Source organism: Toxotes jaculatrix, chromosome 11 (genome assembly GCF_017976425.1).
Source record: "Toxotes jaculatrix isolate fToxJac2 chromosome 11, fToxJac2.pri, whole genome shotgun sequence".
Classification (NCBI taxonomy): Eukaryota; Metazoa; Chordata; class Actinopteri; family Toxotidae; genus Toxotes; species Toxotes jaculatrix.
The window spans coordinates 5582075-5607443 of record NC_054404.1 but is presented as its reverse complement, the minus strand read 5'-3'; the positions used below and the strand labels follow the sequence as shown (position 1 = coordinate 5607443).

The 25369-nt window shown below is 40.3% G+C and overlaps 1 protein-coding gene across 2 annotated transcripts; it reads right to left on the bottom strand.

The window, feature by feature from the left end:
- Positions 1–600: 600 nt before the first annotated feature.
- pank1a (pantothenate kinase 1a) lies at positions 601–25369 on the bottom strand. Of its 2 annotated transcripts, none has more exons than XM_041049347.1 (8): positions 24502–25369; positions 14146–14292; positions 13610–13815; positions 12846–13099; positions 10434–10610; positions 8893–9016; positions 7325–7450; positions 601–7133 (listed from the first exon to the last, which is right to left on the bottom strand). In XM_041049347.1, the coding sequence occupies exons 1-8, from the start codon at positions 24782–24784 to the stop codon at positions 7074–7076; spliced, it is 1377 nt and encodes a 458-aa protein (XP_040905281.1). In that variant the 5' UTR covers positions 24785–25369; the 3' UTR covers positions 601–7073. The 2 variants fall into 2 exon arrangements, with proteins under 2 accessions (XP_040905281.1, XP_040905282.1); XM_041049348.1 differs by lacking the exon at positions 24502–25369 and adding an exon at positions 23712–23917.

Here is a 25369-nt window from a genome sequence, read left to right as displayed (position 1 = left end):
TTGTTTTTGACCTGATATTATCATTACAAACCTGGTATTCTGTTAGTATATCTACAATAATGGCTTAGTGGTGTGGACCATCAAAGGCAACAAAAGGCAGTAAATCATGATTGAGTCAGAGCGGTGGCGTAACTGTACGCATAAGCTAAATAAATAATGCAGTTACTTAAATAAATAAAACGGAACCTTCAATAACGTACAATAAATCAACAATCAGTTCGTAAAAACTAATGGGAAAACATATGTTAATTAGTTCCTTTCAGTAACCCGTTTTATTTTCCGGCTCAGTAGTTATACTAAGCATTCAGCTAGCTAATTGGCTTAAGCTAACATAAAGCTAGATACCTAGCAGAAGCTAACAAAGCTAGCTAGTTAGCTGAAGCTAGCTGAAGATCACAAAGGTAACTACTGAGCTAAAGCTAACATTAAGCTAGTTTCTTTGCTGGGGCTAACATGAAGCTAGCTACAACATAAAGATGTATTTTCTTTCCTTGTCACTGTCTTTTTCTTGTTTTGCTGATTTTCCTTTCTGCCTGTCTCCCTGTTTTTTTCTGTCTTGCTGTATACAGGTGAATAAACAAACACCCAAGAAACATTTCATCCAGTTTTAGTTTTAATTCCTTTTTAGAAAAAAAATCTCTTCACTTCAGTACATACACATTGCACAAGGCAGGGAGCCTTTTTTTAATTGTTTTGTTTTTTCTCTCTTTTTAACCCTTTCTTTTTTTTTCAATCCGGAGTTAAAAGCAGCAGCAGAACTGACGCAAACAACCAGCACTGGGCTTCCCAAAACTTTCACACAGATCCAGATCACAAAGGAGCCGAGGTGAATGACTGGCACTGAAATCCAGCAGACAGAAAACAGGCATCTGGCCCGTGGCCACTGAGAGCATCAAAATGAGCTAAACACTTCAAAGGGAAGAGTAAACAGAGTAAACATCTCTTCAATATACCACATTACTCCTTAAAAAAGATGTTTTAGAAGATATATATATATATATATATATATGAGATGGTGGATTTAACAGGAAAGCCTACAATGACTGCTAATTTCAGACACAAAAAACATGTAGAAATGTATGTAGTCCTGATGAGGAAATTCCCATCGCTCATATACCACAAGCAGGTTAACACAGACTCCTAAAATACTTGTGAATACTGTGTACCTCAGCTCTGGTAAAGTTGTTGGTAAATGTGATAAAGCTGCAGAGAAAACTGGTTTGTCTTCATGCCTTTTCTGTCTGCTTTGGGATTGTAACTGATGTGCCGAGTCTTGTTTGGGAAACCTGGCCCTGAACAGTTGAACCAACTTTATCAACAGACAGATTGCTGGTGTAGAATATATCATATTAATATTATTTACAAAATCTCTGTACAATCAAATACACAAGGGTGAAAAGGTCTGTCCTGCCAGTCAAGCATTCCATTAGACAGTTAAAAGGCTGGATGTGTTCATGCAACAGGATGTTTGACCAGATTAGGAACCTCTGAGGAAGTCATGAAAAGTTTAGCTAAGCAGGGTGAAAAATACGTGACAAGCAAAAGGTCAGAAGGTCAAAAGGATCATTGTGCCACTGTGACTAATATGCAACAGCTTTGACAGCAACAAGGTGTTTACGGTTTGGTAACACTGTCAGAAGATAAGCCCCTGCCTATTTAAAGTACATGCTGATGTAAATTAAAAAAGACAAGACTTGGCTATGGTCACATACATTTAAAAGTTTAAATAAATTCAGCCAGGTTCATTCATCCAGCAAGATGCACAGTTTGGGTAAGACGGGGGTCTGCCATAACAAAACCATTCAAAAAATATCTTTAGGCTTCTTAGTGTACGTGACAATGACCTTACAGTGCCAGCGTCACACAGCTCACACTGAAAAACATGCTTGACACGCTCATGTTGGTGCATAATTCAGTCTACAACATCCTATTGCGAGCATCCACCTTGAATAGTGTTAACAACTAAATCAGCAGGACAGAAAATTCTGGAGGAGAAACTCCATCAAGATTCAAACAGGATTCCTCAAAGGGAAAAACTAACAGGGTTGCATATATATTCTTTAAAACATTTACAAACAAGTCAGATCAACTGTGGTAGTTTCAGAGAGGAGGTGAGTTTGTTGAAAGGGACAAAGAGATCGATGGATGTGTTGCTGCATAGCCTTTTGGTTAGATTTCGCAATGGATGACACAACATTTGCCATTCAGTGAACGCTTCAAGTCAAAGCTCTTCACAGTACACAGAAGTACACACTGATCTGAGTACAAATGGTCCCATTGGGAAATGAACCCCAGATAAAGTGTTACTGAGGTTCAACCCCCAAACTCTAAAATCACACATTAGACTGTTATCAAAGCAGACAAACACCCACATTTTTGAGGCATGATAACAAAAAAAAAATCACTGCTTAAATTCTGATTTGCCTAAATGACTGAATTCTTGCTTCATACTGTAGCTGTGGTGTAGTTACAGAAAATGTTTCAAATACTTTAAACAGTTCAGGAAAATGTCAGCTACTTCTGAATGAACATTAATATAGTTTATGTGAAGAATTCAGATTCCAGAAAATGCAAATAATTTGTAAGGAGTCAAAAACACAGAAGCTGCAACAGGACATGTGTACAATAGTTACTGTAGGTCCAAAAATACTACAAGTACTGTAACTCCTGAAATTCCCATGACAGTCTGTAGCACTGGCTTGGAAGTTTTAGATTAGTCAAGGATGAAAATTACAACTACACCATCACTGGGAAAATACAGGTACACTTCAAAACCAACAACTTTAAAACACATGTCATCTATACTCTGCAGAGAACATCTGTCACCTTAAAATGTTTCCCATGTACATCTTCATTTACCAATAAATCACATAACTGACACCAGGACCGAGCCAAATGATGAACAGCAGACTGTAAAATGTTAAAACCATTGGCTTCCAGAAATAAATGCTCCTTCTACTTTGGTGTTCATCTGTATTGAGATAAAAGCTTCTGCAGGATAATGATGATATGTGTTTAAAAGGTACAACTCGCAGTGACACTCTGATCACTTTCATAAGTGCTGCAAATCACATGTCTGAAAACGTTTCCTCAGCCTGATAAAGTACAAAGGCAGGGATTTACATTTCTGAGAGCAATCGAACTGGTTCTTTTGTGCCAATCAAAAACAACCAAAAAAAAATTCAGTACAACAGTATTTTCAAATCACATAGGAAAGATATATTAACTCACAATATTACTTATTACTGGCAGGATGTAAAAGAACATTCCTTTTTAATAAAAGGACAAATATTTTACAAAACTGTTTCTAGACCAAACTGTTGCCAAAAAAAGCACTGAAAAGAAAGGTTGGAAAACATGTAAAATTTGAGTTGTCATTAGTAATGATCCGGGATATCTAAAGAATCATGTGGCTTTCCAGAAATCTGAAATTTTAGAACAAAAGCCTTTGCACTGCCAGTGGAAGTTAAAATTGTTTTGTTTTTGTTTTTTTTGCTTGGACACATTTGCTTGGACCATTGCTTGGACACAATGGCAAAACAACAACAACAAAAAGAAAGCAAGAGTGAAACCCGACCCTAAAAATGTATCTGCATGCACAACACATATTACACAAAGACTGAGGTAAAGTTCAGCAGGTAAGAAACCGAAAATAAATCACACAGGAAACTGAAGGGCACAAACATGGTGTAACCAGGATAACACACAGTGAAGGCATCAGATTAGGGTTTTCAGATTAAAAGAAAAGGTGGCACGAGATAACCGACACCAGACTGATTTTAAAGCTGAGTGGCACCTGACAGGTCGAGGCCACTGATATCATCCAAACGTGAGTTGGAACAAGGCAAATTAGGAAAAAAAAAAAAAAAAAAACAGACCAGAAAGCACCAAATGGAACATCTGAAGCATCACAACAGCTGAAAACAAGCAGGATGGAACACACTGATGATTAAATGTTTTCAGAGGAAATGCTTGCAAAACTTCCTGCCAAAAAAACTATGACACAACTAGTATTTCACCAGTTTTACTCTTAACACGTGCATACGCATTGGCATTTGGATTAAGCCAACACACCTAATGTATCCATGGTAGAAAATAACTTTTTAATTTTAGTATGTATGAAGTACAGAAAATCCACTCTTTAAAATGTGATTATCCTGTTACCTGATTCATTAAAAAGGACCCTAATCTATTTAAATTCGGTTCAATCTATAATTTGCAAATAATCTTTCTTCAAATGATGCATATTCAATTTCACAGCAAAACTTTTGTTAGTGTATTGTAAGTGGCTGTGGGGAAAGACATCAGCTTGAAATAACAACTACCTAAGAACAAAGTGGATGTTTTTATAAACTGGCTCAACAGAACTGCATAGCAGTAAACATGTTATTAGTCGGGGTCAAAGTGTAGTTCATGTGTATGTTAGATGGTGGAGATAACCGCAATCAGTTGATTTTGACAAAAGCTGCATAACGTTCAACTAGCTAATAAGGGCTTTCCCTTCATTATTATACTGTAGGTGAAATTAATAGATCACAAGGTCCTGTCAAGAAAATCCACAGTGCTGAACTAACACTTGTATGTCAGGCTCAGAAACACAGAAAACTAACCGACCCAAAAGTGTTGGTAGTGATGGTTTGGAGGTATTTAACAATAAATCATCTAAAAAGAAAAAACAAAAACTGAGAGATGAAGATGATTCCAAGAAGAGGCTTATTCCAAAAAGGGAAAGAGCACAGTTTCTCTGCATGGAGAGTAAAGGCATGTAGAATGTGGTAATAAATAAATTAAGCAGTAGACAGTGGAAACTCCACCATCCAGCTTTATAGTTCAGCTGCTTTGACAATAAACAGAGATGAAAGGCTATAAAGGTCCAGGATGGGGTTCGTGACATTACAGCAAACTATACAGTTATGGTCCATGTTTCTTCGAAACAGCTATAATCTAATAATTCTATAATTCACTGTTGGTGACTCAAAAGCTCACTGATGATGAAGACTCTTTACAGTCTCTTGTCTATATGTCATGCATATAGCGAACCTTGCCTATAGTATAAGGTGTGCATGTAATTTACAATTCCAACTTAACCAAATCATTGCAGATCAGATAGGATTCCTCTAAAAAGACTTCCCCCGCTCAGGGTATCATTACAGGCAATTCAGGTAAGCAAGAGGGTTTTCCATCCCAGAATCTCAGGTCATTACTTCACTAAAATCTGAAAGATCCACACTAGCACATGCACAATGGTATTTTCAAGTATTCAGTAAACCGACAATTTAAACACTTAAGTCTCCACTAAGGTGCTTGTGCTAATGTGGATAGTGACTCGGCTCAGGACACACAAGGCTGCCCTGACGTGTCGTTCTTAGGCAGAGGCATGCAAACTGAGCATCTGGGAGATAAATGAGGCTTTAAATTCTTGCTTGTGCCACTGCTCGGTTTGCATTTGGGTGGTTTAATTATGATTGAACTCAAGCTTAGTCACTCTGGACCTGCAGGAAAAAAACTGGCCAGATACTACAGTGCATCTTTATGCTTGTATAGGATTAGAATTTTTCTCACTGTTTTTACAATTTCACATAACATCTGCACTATTAGACCCTGTCTAATCTACAGTAGTTAAGCTGATTCTGATGTGCAGCAAATTGGAATCAGTGTATTTTACATGATGGACAACTCTGGGCTAAAAGCATCTTGGTCCCCATTGTCTCCCAGAGGGTGATACCATTCTTCTGAATGTGCATCAAAAGCAGGATTGCTGAAGCTTTTCTATGCCAGGATTCACATAGTGCATTAGAATTGCGTAAGCTCAGCCTGAATGCCTCATTACATCACAATGAAATACCTGAACAAGGCAGCTGGGTGACAGAGAAGATAGAGGGTGAGAAATGAGGCCTCCACCCGGCTGAAGTGTTCCTCAGCCAAACCCTGACAGACAGGGGTGGGAAAGAGAAAAAGAAAAGATGATTCCCAACAGAGATAAAAAAAACAAAACAAACAAAAAAAAAAAACAAAATAAAACATTCCATAGTATTTCACAAATACAGGCTGCTGTGCCAGACCAGGTCCTGAACTACAGTGATGACAGTCAACATAAATCAAAGATGCACAGTTGTAGCACTATCTATTGGAAGACAATGTCTTGGTCCCGTTGTCTATCACTAAACTTAGCCGGTTTGGGAGAAATATGCCTGCGTGGCAATACGGTGTTGTAAATGTGTTTGCATGTTGGTAGATGGAGACAAACAAAAAGCAAAGGCCATGTGCAGTGGAACAACAGAAAGAATTAAAGACTGTTTTTCTGCCTCCAATCTGAGCTGAAGGAGGCAGGTGTCTTACGAATCTCAACAGGATTTGGCTTCAGTGCACTCCTTAGAAGACTGGGCAACTTTTTGTGCAACAGACAGGCAACAACAAAATGATGTTGTTTTTTTTACATCAGCAAAAACCAGAGTTTAATACTAATGACGGAGGCAGGAGGCATTGGTGGTAAAATGATGTTTCTATGGTCGCACGGAAGGAAGTTCTGTGAGTCCCCGGTGGAAAAAATGCCCAATTACTCATTCAAGAGTAACCTCACTTCTGTGCAGACACTGTATCTTAAGGAACCGTTGCACAAATAGTTGCTCGGGGCACTACAGTCCCCAGGATGTAATGCTACAGTAGCTATACACACAAACTCACACACGCACACTAACAAAAAACACTAATATACTCAGCGTGTCTGTGCTTCCTGACACAGGGCTGATGACAGGAATCCACAGAGCTGATTACAGGGAACCATAAATTAAAGATTACAATATTAAAACCTCTATGATAGGGGGAACTCTGTTTGGGAAATTCAGGAGATGGATGTTAGAGGTTATCATTATTTACAAGTGTTAAATTATTAAAATGGCTTTTCTCAGTTTCTGTGTCTCTCTTTTAGTGTTCCTTTAGTGGCCTCTGTGAACGGGACCTTTCAGCAGCGTCAAAAGTTGATGACGTCACAGCATCGAGAGTTGATGACATCACGTCCAGGGGTGGATGACATCGTCTTGTCGAGGGTTGATGATGTCACGACACAATTCCCTTCACGGGTCCTCTGGTGTCTTGAGCAGCTCCATCAGCGCCCCCACAGCTCCGAAATAACCCTGGAGCGGAAAGAAACACACCAATACACTTACACACACTTCAAGGCATTTAACTGAAGTGGTTTCATGTTTATAACAAAGTCACACAGTGCTGGGGGATTCTGAACATAAACTGTAAACTGTAATTTCTTTTTTTTTTTTTAATGCTACCTGCGACTACATTTGATCCAGTATATTTGTCAAGTGCTCACCTCATGTTCCAGGAAGAGGGCTCTTAGTTGTCCTTTAGACCAGAAGTCCATGGCATATGCCAGCAGTTTTGTGGACACTGTGTTGATGCGAAGAAAGTTCCCCACGAACACCACACGCTCGATTTTCTGGTAAAAAAGAGAAACGTGAAAAACGTCAGAAAAACTCAAGCTCATTATGTAATAACACCCATCCTCATTTTAAAATATGAAAGTCAAAACAAACTCAAGGTCATGACAAATTCCATGAACTGATTTTTCATGTAAAACAGATCAGAAACTGTGGGCAAAATGCAACACCTCTTCCACACCACACGGTGGTGTCACAGAGTTGACAAACTGGTTATCAGTGAATCTCTTGCCCCGACTATGGCCTTAACTATTGATCAGCAAATATCATTTGCACAAACAAACCAGATACCAACCAAATGCTTATTAAATGTGTTCTTACTGGAAAGATTTCAAAACTGCAAAGGAGCAAGAAAAAATTAAAAGTTTGACATGGCTGCGTGAAAAAACAATAGTATTAAGAGAGTAATCTCTGCATGTTTGACAATGGATTATTCTACTTTGGGGATTAAATAAACCACTGTGACCAGTACTGTAGTTTAAAATAAATGTTAGTTTAAAATAGTTTACAAAAAACTGCTCAGCGATGTCTTTTTAAAACTAATTACTTGTTTATAGGTTAAATGTATCTCAGTTTCTTTACCAACGAGGGCAACACTTTCTTACATCAGAATTTCCGTACAGGAAAAAAACAGAAAAGTCAGTATCAGCCCTACATGGTTGGTGGACATATGTGTGGGTCCTCGCTGCGCCCTCTGTGTGTAGTGATAGCCCTGTACAATGCTGCTTGATCGCCATGCCACAAGGCAACACTGTAAAGAAGCTCACAGCACACAGAAAGAGTCTAGGCTGGTCCCTCACTCCAGAAAATAATAACTTTGAGTTTTAACTGCAGCCACTGAAAAACATTCATATACAGCCTTAGCTGTTGTTCCATTTTTCGTTTTACTATGTGCTCTTTTATGTCAGTCAGAAACGGTGGAACTATTAGATTAAACTGCTTCTGATTGTTTGGTTTTATGTTAAAGTCGCTGATATTACTGTGGTGCCAATTAGCACCCACAATCCCAAAACCAAAAACATAAAAAAAACAGGTTTTCTGTGGCTCTTCTGACTAACGAGGGATAGTAAAGGGCAGAAATAAAAATCAGGATATACATTGTGAGTGTCCATTTGTCTCCATTTGTCTTGTCAACATTTTTTGATAATCATGAGGTTCACTTTATGTTGTTAGTCATGCAGAATGGTCAGAAAAGCTCTGAACTAGTCGTGTGTGTGTGTGTGTGTGTGTGTGCGTGTGTGTGTGTTACCGACAGAAGGTGTGCCTATTCATTTCATTAGTCATGCTGACTAGCTAAACTCTGGTCTGTGTGTGTGTAAGTAAGTAGTAATGGCTCATGTGTTTGTGTATGAAAGTATTAAATACATCATATATGCCTGCTATGGGTGGCATGGAATGAACGATAGTGACCAGGATTCTGTGAAAGTGTGTGTGTCTGTACCTCATTGACAGCACACATCCGTGCTATGGATCCTATATTATTAGTGATGGTGACCAGCGTGGCTCTGGCCAGGTCTTCCTTGCTGATGCTGTCTCGCTTGTCTTTGCTCATCATGTGACCAAAACTGTAAAACAGACAATTTATACATGAACATACACACACACACACACACACACACACACACACACATAAACACACACACAGACTTTCCTCCTGTGTACTATTCGAGTTCCATGAACTCTTTGCAAATTAAATTAAAAAAAAGCAAACAGGCACAGAAGATGAGCCTCTGTAAATGTCACCACAACCTTCAGAGCAACAGTGTTGTTTGTCAGCATGTGTGTGTGTGTGTGTTTTGTTTCAATAAATGACAGAAAGGAACACCATAACAAGAAACAGTGATTATAATGTGATGACTGTGATAAAATCTGTTTTTCACTCTGCTTTATGGATCAACCTTTGGACACAGAGCTGCAGGTTTACTGTATACACGCTAAACCCAGATTAGAAGGTAAAGGTCTGAGTATGCCAGTGAGTTGACATGTGTGTGCACATTGTGCTTACTAACACTACTCAGCTATTGTTCATACACCATTTTCTGGTTTGTGTCTTTTATGTATTTCTTGCACAGCTGCATGTATTTGTGCATCAATACATTCCCAACGAGCGTAACACGGCACCACATCCGCACACAAATTAAACCCGGTTAAGTCATTTTGAGTAATTCATGTTCTCCCCATTATGTTGTGTGAGCAATTTCCTAATTAATGTGAAAAAAACATAAAACACTTTAAGCTGATTCAACAAGATCCAAGCGGATTTCATACACTGCGAGTAATTACTTTAATAATCTGCATCAAACTTATTTAACAGGCCTTATATTTTGTTGAGTAAAGATCAATGAAGGTTTAACCAGCTTTTAACAAAGCACAACATGAGATACAAATATCTGAATTACAAGACTCACGTTTTGATGTCTGGTAATGATCATAATCTCTCATATGACAACACCACATTTCCACAGGTCAGAGAAATAAAAAACATACTTCTTGGTCAGTCCAGTATGATAAAGTATAGCACCTACACACTACATACATACTCAAAAAAGGCAGTGTTTGGTCACATTTTGGATTGAATGAAAAGCTGAAATATTTTTTTACAGACTCCATGTTAGCAGAATCAGTTTTGTTTCATTTGCAGCTCAGTGGGAAAAGGAGTCAGTGGTTTTGTGTACATAGGAGTAAGAGCCAAAATATAGTGCCCCGCTTTCCTTTTATTGAATCAAGTGAGGACGTCCTGACCACACTGGACAGCAGTGGAGGAAGGGATGCCAGCATCTGGTTCAAAAGCAGTTTAGCCGACTTCACTAGCTTACGGCATTACAGCTACTTTGGTAGCTAGTTGAATTTTAGACCAGGTTTGGAAAGGTTTATCCTGCACTGCTCTGTGTACAATGACACAGCAAAAAGAAGCCAAATGACCTGACTTTAACATACAGTTCAACTAATTTAACAGGAAAGAAATTTATCCTCCACGCTCACCTGGATGCGACAGCAGAGCCCTGTAGGCCAAAGCGCTCGTAGTCTCCACCGTAGATATCTTTCACTAGTTTGTCCACGTTGGTAGAGTCACCCTTGCTGGCCATTTCCAACGCCTCCTCGAACGTCTCGCAGCCCGTCAGCAGACAGCAAAGGCCCAGGAATGTACCACCTCCCAGACTGAAAGTAAGAGAGAAATAGGATGAGAAATGTGGTCGGAGAGGCCAGTGAAAGTGGAGAAGAGGAGTAATGAAACGTGGCATGGAGGGAAGAGAGAAACAAAAAAGAGGGGAGGGAAGAAGAACAGAGGAAGAAGAGTAGATGGGGAATAAATGGGGAAAGAGAAATAAACAATTGGAGAGGGGAGGAGACAAAAAACAAGCTGTATTGAAGATACAACTGTTTGAATCAAAACAATCAAATTCACATTCACTTTTCTCCAACACCATTCGCAAGTCACAGGAATTCTGTTGAGGCAAAACACATTTAGCTCCCCCTGACTTCGAATGTAAAGACAGCTCCCTGGGTAAATATGGGGCTGCTGTTTTGAGATACTAAAACCAAAACTTTTGCACCATGTTACCATACTGGCCCGAATATAAAAAAATATTTTCTCTTTTTTTCAGGAAATTAGGTTTGAAAAGATAGGTGCGCTAACACACACACTCACACACACACACACACACACACACACACACAGACTTCATGGTGAGCAGCCACAATGAGACACACTTGTATTTTACAGAACAAGGAAGTAATAAATGACAGGCGCTGTACTGACAGCATGACAGTGTTGGTGCCTTTCTACTTAGAAAAAGCACATTTTTCTATTCCATATTTAACAGAACAGAACATAGCTTTGGTTTTTGATGTAATATATTATTTAAAATAACAAAACAACTGTTTCACCAACTCTTTAACCTCATAATTTTATTTTATTTTATTTTATTTTAAGGCAATCACTGCAATCAAGTGCTTTTTGAAGCTCTTAGTGAGATTTCTACACTTCTCAACTGGTAGTCTGGCTCACTCTTCTTGAGCAAACTCCTCCAGTTCTTTCAGGTTTGATGGGTGCCTTTTCCCAACTGTGAGTTTTAGCTCTGTCCATAGATGTTCAACTGGATTAAGATCAGGACTCATAGCAGGCCACTTCAGAACGGTTCCAGTTTTCTACTCATCTATTTTTGGCCGCCTTGATAATTTTCTGATTTCAATGTGCAGAGATTTAAGGCACCCTGTGCCAAAAGCAGCAAAGCTCAAGTAAAATAAGTGAGCCATGTCCATGTTTCACAGTGGGGATGGTTGTTCTTTTACATGAACGCTTCAGTCAGGTTTTTATTTTTCCTGGTGCGACTGTTGTACCTTTTCCACCATTTGAACTATCCTTCTATTCAATATAGGATCAATTTTCCGCTTGCGTCCCACGTCCAGGGAAGTGAACTTAGATGTCTTAATCTTAGCCTGCGAGTCCACTTATTTATCACCACTCCTAAAGGCAACCAATCATTTTGTCCAGGCCATTTTAGAAGATCTTTCTAGAATAAGCAAGAATTCAGCTCTGCCCAAAGCTTCTTTGTTTTATTCTATGTTCAACAAAAGAGTTTTTAATTTCAACACCTTTTTGGGAAGAACACAGTGAGGTGTAAGGGTACAAACACTTCTGACCACATCTATACATGAACACACACACCCACACACACACACACACACACACACATTCACACACACCCACACACATTCACACACACACACCCCGGCACCTTGCCTTGACCTCACTACTCACACCCACTACATGTAAGTTTCATTTGCCCATGTTTTTCTCTTCCTGGAACAGTGTGACAGACTGCGCGCGCACACCCACACCCACACACACACACAGAATGGCTGACTGAACAGAACGTATTGTTCAATGGGTGAACTCAAATTTGGCAAATAACCAGAAGGCCGGTTCAAGTGTTAAAAGAACTCAGCTTTTCTCATTATCAGGAGTGTTTTCTGTGTGTTCACTATCATAATCACAATCAATCTCTACTATTACATCAGCACTAAGGTACACACACAAAGTGATAACAGACAAAGGATGATTGGAATTCAAACAACTGATTCTGTCGTACCCAGCAGCTACTAAAGCTATAAAAAGCATTTAGCTTTTAACCTTCACCTTTTGCACATATTCACTTGCAAAACAACTTAATGATCAAAACTCATTGATTTAGGGCTTCAGGTGGACTTTAGCCCAAGCTTTATTTCTTGTTTCTGAGTTTTCAACTCACTTGGGCCCAACTAACAACATTCTGTAAAATATATCTGTGGAAAGGCTGCTTCCACTCACACTCTTTACTTCCCCTGTGTCTCTGTTGCTGGCCTGTTGAGTGTGTCTGTGTGTATGTGTACATAGGTGTCTATCCTCCTCACCTGGTCCCAGTCACCCGTTTGTAGTTGTTCTCCGAGTACACAGCCAGTATGGAGACCCCAGAGCCAATGTTGACCAGCAGCATAGGGAAGGGGTTGTCCAGGGTGCAGGGTTTCTTCACGCAGCTCTGGGTGTCTGACGGGTTCTGAAAGTAGTAGCATTCTGAGTGTCCGTTGAAGCCCACCCGGTCAACATAGAGTAGGCCACGGATCAGGCAGTCCAGCTCGTCCAGCTTCAGCAGCTCCAGGTCGGCCATCTGCAGCGGAAATGAAGGCGGGTTCAAAAATTGAGAGGAAACTAGTTCAGCTGCTAAACACAATCAAACTAATAGACTATCACATTCCTTGGATGCATCAATGAATTTATGAAGCGAAAATCATTTTTAAAGTACTCTAAGACTCAAGTGTACACAAAGTCTTTAGGTTAGAATTGAGCTAAGTTTAGCTCAATTCATGCTGCAGAGGCCAGAGAGCTCACTGATGCTACTGCACTGCAGTCAGGGTCAGTAAACCCAGATAAACTGGCCCTGAGACAGGCGGGCGTCAAATGCACTCACTTCAGCAGAGAAATGCAGAAATCTGTGGATAACCTCAATCAGCTGCAAAATCATTGAGTCAGACAGAAAACCCTTGTTTTGTCCTACTAACAGTTCAAAATTCAAAGATATTCAAATAAGTATAATTTAAAGGCATCAAATTCTCACATTTGAGAAACAGGAACTGTCATGTTCAACACTAATCAGAAGCTTCCCTGACTGTACACTCACCGTTCGGAAGTCGTTCTCGAACTTGTAGGCCCCGCCTCCGGTGGCGCAGAGTGTTGTGTGCAGGCTGGAGAAGTTCTTGTCGTGTCCCATCTGGATAAAACGGGGCATGGCCTGTGTTGGGAAGCGGATAAAGTGCAGGTTCCCCGTCCTGCCGCACATGGTCAGGTTCCTCAGCTCCAGGTGGACATCACGGACGCCTGTTTTACCTGAGCGAGGGGGGAACAATTGTTTATAATATAGGATTTTGGCCTGATGTAGTCACGTCAATCTAGGAACTATAAATGCATTCTACAAAAAGCTGTGGTTAAAGTGAACAAAATGTGAATGATTGTTTTTCTATAAAAACTGAACTTGAAATCAAAAACAAAACATTCCAATCTTGTGCAATATACTAATGACACACAGACATGTGACGTGGTATCTTCCTGTAAAGTGTCCTGGACCTGACCTCTCCTGTCTCAGATACACACATGAATTAGCAGGTACAAGCATACATGTGACAGTGTGTGTGTGTGTGTGTGTGTGGGTAGACAAACCATAGGCCACATTTGAGGTGAGGTAGCGGCGGATGGACTTGAGGTTTTCGACTTCTTCCTGTTCTTCTTCTGCAGTTATATCAACTGGCTCAAAGTACACCAGCTTCACCAAGGTGCCACCGATGTCCATACCAAACCAGGGGAAGGCTATGGAGGAAGAAGACAGGGGTGTAAAGGACTTTTTTACTTTTTAAAACAGGACATGATACAGATCAAAATCCAGGATATGACTGATGCAAATAAGGATCCATTATGGTAATGGACAATGGAAATATAATGTCTCACATGTGTTACTAAATAAAAGCCCATTAATGGACTGATGTGTTGCATCACAGGACCGCAAAAGTGACCACTCAGGGGGAAAAAGAAAGAACGAAAGTGAAGCTCAAAACCACCAAAAATGTGATTCATATCTCAGGCTTTTACAAATCACAACATAAATGCGCGCTGTAACTATAGATAACAAAATCTCTTTAATTTGCTGCAACCAACAAATTTATGCCATATTTGTTTTAAAAAACGATTTTTGTCACTGATTAATTTCCTGTTGACTGACTAATTGATTATTACTTCACTCTACATGCTTCTGCTGTATTAAAGCAGTTCTGGTGGAGTGGATAACACTGCTGCACAGAGAAGGTTGCAGAGGGGTGGAGAGAGGAGAGTCTGGTCTGGATAGTTAGGTGGGTAGAACACTGAGTTCAGCACAAAAAAAAAAAATCTTCCAGCAGAAGAGGCTAGGAAAAAAGAAAAACACCACCACAGCCCGAGGAGAGCCACAGTTGCCATAGAAACAGACCCCCCCCCAATCATCTCTCGTCTTCTCTCCGTCTCTCACACATTCTTCAGCCTCCTATTTTCTCTTTCACTTAGCTTTTCCTCTCCATCTCTCAGCCTCAGCCGTGTTCCCATACACACTGTCTTTCTCATTCCATCCCGCTCCTCCCTTTCCATCTTTTGCTTGCTTCTTGTCTATCGATCAGTTTAATTCGATTCAAGTAAGATTTACCGACATTGACAGAAGACGACTGATACTGCAAGACGTTTTAATGCACCACAAAGCAACTGCTATATTTAACTTAGGGGTGCATAAGCCTTTCTTAGTTTCACAATTCAATTCAGCGAGCTTTATTTGTAAGATAATTAAGAGCTGAAATGATTAGCTGATTAATTGACTAATCAATTAATCAATTATTACTTCACTCTAGGCTATCTTCTCGATTGACTAATCAATTAATCAGCTACAACTATTGTGACATATATGATGGAAAACTTAACATATTTGTGTTTTAATCGAGAAGATAATCTAAAAAACAAACAAAAAACACAGAATGTAACAATAAAATCTAAATCAATGCAAAGAACTAAAAAAAAAAAAAACATCAAATATATTTCTGTTTTGGCATGAGGATGTTTTCTATTCTGCATATGTGGCTATTTTTAGAAGCCATCTGCATTGATCCACTTCTCTTTGCATTAGCAGTTCAACAAAGTTGAACTCTTAATGTTTGAGGACATTGTGCTCTTTACCTCTAACAGTGTGGAGAGACGATGCGGTTACTGAGGGTCAGGCCAGCGAGGGCCTCTCAGCATTCTTTTAGTTTGTGAAACATTGTTTTATATTAGTGTCACAGGACACGTGATACAGGCAGTGTCATCGGTTCATCTGTGTCTATGGTTCAGAACAAAGAAAACCCTGTGCCACTGTTTAAGAAAACACGCGGTCCCTAAAACATGGTTGTGGAAAGCAGCAGCAGCGCTCAACAAAGGAATGTGTTGAATGCAAATATTTGGTGCCAGCCCACTCAGCCACCAAGACACTGCACACCATGGTACTTCACACATACTGAAACTTACAGAAAAACTGCTCATATGGGTAAAATTTAAAAATCCGTCAGAAAACACCACAGGCCACAGGCCAGTGCATGACATCTCATTTCTCATCTTGGATATACCTTTTATGTTTGTCACATTAGACAAAACAAAACAGCAAGTAAGATGCTGGAGCTCAGGGGTAGCTAATAATTAAAACAGATCAATTCTCACTTAATTGATGAACTGATTCCACTAAAGGTAAGTAAAACAGAGATCTCTGCAGATAGTTCTCTTTTGCTTAAGTCTTCCCAAATGTTTAAACACTGCTGAAACATTTAACCTTGGGATTTACCAGCATACCAGAGCTGTGAGGCCTACAAGTCTATGGCTGGTGACATTTTAACCAATCACTGTCGTCTCTGTTCCTTCTCATTGCCATGCCATGACAATCAGGAGATGTGACTATTTCACAACAGACTGCTGAAGGGAACAGAATGGTTCTGTCTGGCTTATTGAGGCAAAGTCCACTTTCAGATTAGAGTCACCAAATTTGATCTTGGGATTTGAGGTCATGGGTGAACCACCAGCAAACATGTATTTTATGCTTTTGTTGTCTTCTCGTGGTGTTAGCAATGTGAGTGTGTGCACACTTAACTGTCTCTGCGCTCCAAATGAAGTAAAATAACATTAAAAATCTGTTGTTTTTACATACTAAACAGGTTAGACAGCATTTGACTCAACTTTATCAACCATAAATACAGTGTTTACTGTGAATCATATATGTGATATGATACTGTTTGTAGTGATTTTGTTAGGATTGTGTAATAGTGTGTGATTGTGTTGCATTGAACTGTGTTATACTGTATGTTCAGGTGCACAGGAATTTTGTGCTCTTGGCCACTGAACCCCCTTTTACCCAACAGTAACTGAAACCATCTGTATGACCACTACCACCACCATGGCTGCTGCTCCTGTTACCTGCCCATGCTACAAACACCGCCTCTACACCTGCTGCTACTCTACCACAGCGGCTTTCAGTAGGAGTCACCTATCATCTCCTTTATTGTTTGGCTGACCTTTTGTTATCATCCCCTCTCACCTACTGACCTGTTCTGATGTCTGTAAACATGAACTGAGAGGCACAGATTCTGCTCTGGAAAATTCACTTGTCTGATTTTTGAAACTGGTCCAAAAAAACCGCATGGTCTTCGTTTGTACCACAACGTTAAGAATAGATGTGAGTTGTGTTTTTATGCTATGGATAGTTTCTGATATTTTTCCACTTGTGATAAAACTGCTCAGAGATTCATTGCTCAAATTGCCCACTAGACAGACAGGCAGTGAGAAAATAATCAAGAGATCTTGGGCAATAAAGATTTATTTCCCCACAACAAAATTATTTACTGGAGGTCAGCTTGTTCAGCCCTGAGGCCTTATAAAGTAAAGATTTATAACAAGCACCAAAGTTAAAGCATGAAATGTTTCTAGCATTGTACAGCTCTTCCTCAGAAATGACCTTCTCTGATTTAACAGAAGGCACCACTGCAATCAAAAGCAACACAGTTAGAGGTCAGCCAGGGTACGTACAGACGGCATCTGCCTCAAGTGACAATCACATTTTCCTCCACAGCCTCAGCCAACAACACACTCTGAACCAGCACATGACATGACAGGATCTAAATAAAATCCAAAATCTAAATTTCTCTATTTTGACATCACAGCACCACAAATCATTGCTTGCTGCCTGAAATAAAAAAAAAAGCAAACAAAATATCTTGCTGATGTATTGAGTTGAGGCAGTATTTTGTGTTACCGCTAATGCTGTGACCTCAAATTGAACCTTTTAGACATGTATGTGCCAATAAATGTTTCCTTTCTGAGAATTTGTGCTGTCACAGTGGAAAGTCTTCAAATTGTATTTCTGTCATGTGACTGAACTGACAAGTCAAAATATTACAATAAATCAGTGTTGCAACAGTTCTTGTTTACTGAAGTTTGTATCCACATTAGAGAGGAATGATTAGTGGAAGGAAATACTGGAAAATACCAAATATTCACAGATTTCATTGTTCATGTCAAATGAGAAGATTTTCTGTTTTTTTTTTTTTGTTATTTATCATAGCAAAATAAACATTTTTGGATTTCTGTAGTTTTGTTTGAATAAAACAACTCCCTTTTCAAAAATAAATTTGAAAGAGTCACATTAGTTGCAGCCATAATCCACATACACACCTTTTAAAACCTTGATGATGAACAATTTTGTTTAAGAGCCATAAAAATATGCCTGTGAGGAATTTCATTAAAGTACAGAAATGAGGTGAGGAGGCATCACTAGCAGTTTTGGATGCCCTTCTAGCGCATGCCTGTAGTGAGTGCAAATGTTAATTTACAGCCTGGACATTTCCTTGTAGCATCAATGAGTGCTTGTAGTTCTTGTAGTTTCAGATAACAAAGGTGTAAACTCCACTGACTGCAAAGCAAACAGGTAGATTGCTGTATAAAGGTTTCTCACATTCGTTAAATATTATGCAATGTATGTGCACAGAAATTCAAATTAAGTGTTCTTCTTTATATCGCGGCATATGTCATGGCTAAAGTATGAGGGATGGACTTTTTGAGTTTTTTTCTATGGGAAAATACTTCAAAATGTAGAAGTACAAAGACTGACAGCAGCCTCTTTTGTGTAACCTGTGTAGCTAAGTCCTAATGAATGTCAATCACTTATATGTCTGAGCTTATATTAGAACCACAGAGTCAATCTTCAGGCTCTGTCATTAGTCTACTTGACATATATTGACTGCATTTGTCTCGTGATCATTTCCTTGTGCAGTGGAAAAACAACAAACACTGACAACAAAATTAATACATTATGTCAGGGGAAGCATTTCTGCTTCTCTGTCACCTGGCTGTCAGTGATGTCAAGGAACATGGATGCACATGACTCAATGAAAAGACCGGCCTACATTTTTTCTTTCATTCATTCACTCACTTCATTCACTTAAAGCCCTGTGGCGAAATTTACACAAACATCGTCTACAAATTCAGCACATTTTAAAACACAACAGCAAGTGATGGTCTTACACAGGTATAACCTGTCTGACCCAAAGTGTGTACTGGAGGTAAGCAAACACTTAGCCAAATTAGAAAGAAAAATGCAATACATATCCTAAAACCTTGTAGCTGGAGCCACGCCAGAAATTGAATTGAACAACTGCACTGTTAAACAGAAAAGTGCTTCTCACTACTGTCTGGGTCAGTGATACGCAGTATGTGGTAGAGCAATAAATACCACAACATTATCACAATAATGATGTTGCAATATTTACTTAAGCATTCATAGTCACGCTGTAAAAGACTGAATTAATGTTCTGCTTCTAATTAATACTGCAATATGTGGGCTTCTCATAGGTGACAGTGACAAAGATTTCCTTGAAAGCAGAAACAAATTCCTGTCAACGCTTTCTTGACTGAGGCATTTAACTCCCCCGAAAGCCATTAGCCAGTAAAGCATTACTGGGAGATGCTGAAAAACAGGTTGCTCAACCCTCTTACTTTCCTCTATTAATGAATAGAATTCATTAATAGAGGAAGATGAAGGAAGAGGAAAATTAAATTCCCCCCTTTTCAAGCATGTGTCCAACAGACCTCATAGGTGCCCACTTTAAAAAGCACACATATCTCTCTCTCTCTCTCTCTCTCTCTCTCTCTCTCACACACACACACACACACACACACACACACACACACACACACACACACACACACTGCCCAGTCAAAGGTCAGCGTGACAAAGAGCAGGGTTGGAGGGGCTGAGGAGTGATTTGTGTCCATGTAGGTGAAAGGTCTCTGGCCTAACACACCTCTGCCTTGCCCACATGGTACATACAGTATGTGAGTGTGTACAGTCTGACTTGAATTACAAAGTCTAGGAGTATTCATACATTTTTATTTTTTTTCACCATGCTTACCGTTCAGCTTTCCAACATGGCCTCAGGGATTATCACCAACAACTGTTTCTGTTAAATTTCCTATTGCTTAACTCTTAATCTCAGGTTTCGCAGAGAGGTTTGGTGTGTGTGTGTATGTGTATGTGTCTGTGTGTTACTACATTGTGCAGAGAGCACAGAACAAGAACAACACTTGTACAGTATGTACAAGCGTGATAAGACGACAATACACCGCTGGGCAGCTGAATGCTGTGCGTACAGAGGATACAATAATATACACTCATTACTAAGCATAACATCACAGGAAGTTTTGTCCTGTTACTCTCTTCACTGATTCAGTGTTTCACTATTTATATCCTCATAATACTATATCTATCACTACCTCCGCTGCTACTCTTTTTATGACTGCATGTTTTAGTTCTATAGTTACCACAATAGACCCAGCATCATTAATAAATTACCTACCTCAATGGTTTTGTTATTAATGTGAAGTGGCTGCTGCAATACTGCAGTTTCCCTTCGGGTTTAATAAAGTACTCTGTCTGTCTCTTCTATCATGCAGATCACTGAGCTTTAAGAAATGACATTTTTATATCAGGCAAAACAAAGAGAAAACTCAGTTGCAATCAACTCTACTTGATCTGGTAAAATAACACATCAGACTGAAGAGAAAAAAGAACAGGACAATATTCGTTTTTAAGAAACGCTAAACACACTTGTGCACAGTTTCAGATAGGAGGAGGAGTTTCCGTCGTTTGCGGGTGTGCCATCAATCAAAACAGTTCCTCTCATCTTGATTTACATGATCTCTCATACACCCTCCATCCCCCTCCCTCCCCAAATCAGCTACACCCTTACTGAAACTTGTTAGCACGCCCTGTTAACAATCCATCTGCAGTAGACAGTGGTAGAACATTGACCTGATCTGCCGCAGACCTTTTTGACAAATGTGTACTTTTTTTATGGTTATTCTGTTACTAAATTAACACACACACTCAGGCTGTTAGTGTTCACCCAAACCAGCTGGAAACCGATGGTGCCACAGTCCCGAATCAAAAGTTCTTCTCCCTAAAATGACAAAGTCACCACCTAATTTAACCAAGAAACATCCAGGTGTTTTCAGTTGTGCTCCTCGCACCGGCAGCCAAAGCCTAGTCTCAACACCATGAAATCTCTCCCTATAGAGGTTCCCAGGAAAGTATGTTTTTTCTACAACGTCCTACATCGTATCACCCTGTTATCTGTGACAAAATGTGAATTTCTCTGTGACTCAGTCATAACACTCATTCACACAATATTGTTCAAGTCAAAATTCCTGAAAAACTGAGACCAAACATTGCAAGCTGTGCCTCAATCTGACAATTCTGCACATCCGGATAACGTGAAAAACTTAGGCAAAATCAACTGTTGGCCTTGCACATTAAATGCTACTGAAACTGCATGTAAAACTTCTTTTAACATGCAAATTACAATTCCACATAACAGTGGCTCTTCCAGTATCATAAAAGCTTAATTGCGTCCCCTCTAGGTGTGTTTCTGTGTGTGTCTTTATCAAAGTTTTTGGGAACCCCTTTAAATGCTGTCATAAAGCTGACTTATACTGCTGAGCTTTCTGTTTTTATTTTGACGTGACCCCACACAGCAGATGTGATGGTGCAACACACCTCTTTCAAAGCCATGTGTCTCACTGACACATGGACCCAGCAGTGTGCAAGGCGTGTTCAGGACACAAAAACCAACAGTCATGCTGTATAGGAGGCTGACTGGGTGAAGAAAGAGTTTCCTCCTTTCTTCCACCCTTATGTTTGTAATGACCCCCCTTTTCTGGGCTGCCAAGCTCAACTGGATTGCCCCCTCCCCCCCAATTCTGCACACTACTGACCACACCCATAATATCACATACAGTATGATTTAAACAGCCAAAATATCCACAAACCAGTTTCAGACAAACTAAAGTATGATACCAACAACACATGCTGACAATTTACAATATGCTCTGTGCATAAGGTGTACAATAAAATGCACTTCAGCATCAAATGCAGCACCAGACTTATTTAGAACAAGATATCCGCATCTACAGTCAAATTATGGGAAATTATAAGTGCTGGTATGTTTGCACATTTCCTGCCTCCATTCTTCCTATTTTCATGGCTTCTGCTCTGTGTTGAAAGCATATTTCACAATGGACATTGGTATAAACAGCATATTTCCCAAAATTATGTCATACACAGGTTTAAAGTATAAAATGAAACTTCAGCCCTGTCTTACAACTGATGGAGCTGGAGAATCAGCTTGCTGGCTGAAATAAAGGCTGTTCTGTTCCAGGAGACAGTCAATGAAATTGTTGCCAAGTTGCTGGCAGTGTTACCCAAAAGTAACCCGGATCCTAAACCACCTCAAACCCAGAGTAGAGAAAGGTCTGGGGACAAAAGTGAAAAATCACAACCCCGAGGGGAATACATTCCAGGGTAGGCCTACGGCGAGAAAAAGCTTAGAGGGTTATCTGGGTTTATCGGGACGACTGGCCTCCATCCAAGGATAACTCAGCCATAAAGTACAGGAGCTCTGACCGGACATTTCAAAGTTTACTGATGAGATGGCCCTTAATTACATAATCTGGGCCAACTCTGGTATAGGGCCTTTCCTTCTCAGACAACTATGCATCACAACAAACCACAGCAAAGATTCATTGCATTATCCGCTGTCAGTTCATTGCAACATCACACTTCTCCAGTAATTTGTCAATTCATAATGGCTGAGTTTTCTCATGATGACTGTCCTATTTAACTGGTTTGTTTAACTTGTCACCATTTCAGTACAGCTGAAACGAAATATCTCAGCTTACTCACAGATACGCAATCGAGACTACATACTGTATATCTACAGTGGTGTGCCATTCACTGCAAATGACAGAGTTTAATGTTGTGCTATAAGTCTCAGCAGGTTGCAAATTTCTATGGATCCATCAATCGAGGAATCAAGAACAGAAATGGTACTGAATGGTGCTTGAACAAGACCAACTGTGAAATGATATACGGCGTTAGGCACTTAATTTACTAAAGTCACCACCTTTTAAAACACAACAGCAAACTGATGCTGCAGTTGTCTGGTCTTACACAGGTATAACCTGTCAGACCCAAAGTGTGCACTAGAGGTAAGCAAACACTTAGCCAAATTATTAAGGATGCACCCTAAAGGAGATTCCTTAAAAATGCAATACATATCCTAAAACCTTGTAGCTGGAGCCACACCGCCAAAACCGCCACCCATTCACTCCTTAACACAATTACACAGAGATATAAAAAATGTTGACTGGTTGACTAAGCAACAAGGTGCCTACCTAAACTTACAGCTGGTATCTCTGCAAACACTTGCAAAATGAGAACAAGTTTTACCATGACAGCCACGCTCAGGCACAACAAATCGTGGGGCTTTGTGAAGAAGTTAGGTTACTTAGCGGCAATTCCAAGCAGTGAAAAAAAAGCAATCCATAGTCTGCAGAAGCATAAAGTAGCATAGAGTTCAACAGCACATACTGAGAAAGTCTGTTCTGTCTGACTCTCTTTGCCTTTGTATCTTGTTTTAAATGTGCAACATACTCATTAAGCAGTCTGAGTGAGGCATTAATCTATGAAGACAATGAACTTGAGAAAATAAGCATGAATGGTTTGCTTTCATTGCCAAGTTATAAAGTGAGACTTAACATCACTTAAAGAAAAAAATGAGTGAAGAGATTTATATTGTTATATGTTTTGATACATAGGTCTTCTAAAAGTAATGAAACACAAAGCGACACACACTTACCAGGCTTCTTTTCACTTATAAGTTTCATAGTGATGCAAACTATCAGCTCACTGGTACATTCAAAGCGAAATAAAAACTACAATCTTTTTTTTTTTTTAAACAAAAACGATATAACACAAGCTTGTCGAGGAAAAGCTAAGTACGCCTCAGTCAGTCTCGGGCCTCATACAATGAAGAAAGCGACACTTTTCAACATTCTGAGCTAAAACTGCAAAGTTATCCAGGATGATCTTTACACACATCATCCGAAACACTCGGTAAATAAGGGGGCGGGTATCACCCTGCTTTCTGAAGACAAGAGGCGGGCGTTGATTGGCTGAAGCAAGCCAAGCCCACTTATCAGGAGCTTTTTCACCACCGAGTGCCGACCAATCACAGCGCACCAAATGCAACCTGAGGGTTCATAAAAACAAAAGAGGGTCTCCCTGACGACGGCAGGCTTGTAGCGATCGGAGACCGGTAACAACTAAACTGTTCAAAAAAAGAGAGAAGATTGTGATCTATAAGATAAATTAACCAAAATACTATCGGCGCAGTTAATAAAAATGCAGTGAAAGGGGAATGCACGCTGAGTGTCAGAGGTTGTTGCTCTCTCATTGCAACATGGTATGGTTGTGCAAACCCCGGCTGATGGCTATTGCACTGTAGCAGGTTGCAGTCACCCGGTTTCACACAAACACAACGCCGCCTCCACCATGTGCAAAAAAGAAAAGAAATTATGTCAGACCATGTGCATAATTTAATGACAGATGCTAAAAACATGGTTTCCCCCAAGCTGGTTGACACTTACGGGGTCTGTTCCGTCTCACCGACTCCGTCCTCCTCCGCAGCCTGCATCTCTTGGCCGGAGACCCGTTGCACTCTGCATCGTCGCCGCGGTGCAGATGATGCATGTTCTCAAACGTGCTGCTGCTGTTGGGTCCGGTGCTCGAGCCGAATGCACTACCGCTGCAGCAGCTGCCGTTAGCGGCCACAACGACATGGCCGTGGAACCCCCTTTGGCTCTGCCCGTTGTTGACGTGAAAGGGTCCCGACGCTCCTTTCTTATCCATCATTGACTTTGCTTTATCCATGGCAGCAGCTAGCCTAACCTAGCTTAGCTTAGCTTAGCATCTGCGGGAGGCAAAATGCAGAAGCCCGGCCGCTAGCAATGACAAACCGGGCTGCTTTAGCTTAGCTAGCTAATATTAGCCGCTCGCGAGCTAGTGAAACAGCCGAGCGTTCAGCTAACGCTAGACCTCGCTCTTTAACGTGATATGACGTGGTTTTGCCGTAAAATGTCGAGCTAAAAATTAACATTCATTCTTGCTTTGATGTAGTGTAAAATAAAAAGGAGAGCAGCGCTAAAATACAGTGTTCCCTTTGAGGTCACTCGCGGTCATTTCCCCACATTGAGATCCTGGCAGGCGCAGCAGCAGCCGGTGTGTGAGTGTGTGTGTGTGTATATGTCTGAACTGCTACGTCACACCAGCTCCTCCAACCGAGGCCCGAACCCGTTCACCTCCTCCGACCGGTTTTCTCTCCCCTCTGCAGTAAAATTACACTGTAACCCTACACTCCAGCGCAAAGAAATGCAAGAAAAGACTCGTCCCGTGTCGCCTGCAGTACAATTGGGTGCGCGGCTGCACCCCGCTCGAATAAAACAAAGCCCAACGGAC

Coding starts and splice junctions, on each gene's coding strand:
- pank1a (XM_041049347.1), bottom strand. CDS start 24,784: ATGGATAAAGCAAAGTCAATGATGGATAAGAAAGGAGCGTCGGGACCC. Junction 10,611..12,845: donor AAACGGGTGACTGGGACCAG/GTGAGGAGGATA, acceptor TCTTACTTTCAG/TCTGGGAGGTGGTACATTCC. Junction 7,134..7,324: donor CCCTCTTCCTGGAACATGAG/GTGAGCACTTGA, acceptor TTTCCGCTCCAG/GGTTATTTCGGAGCTGTGGG.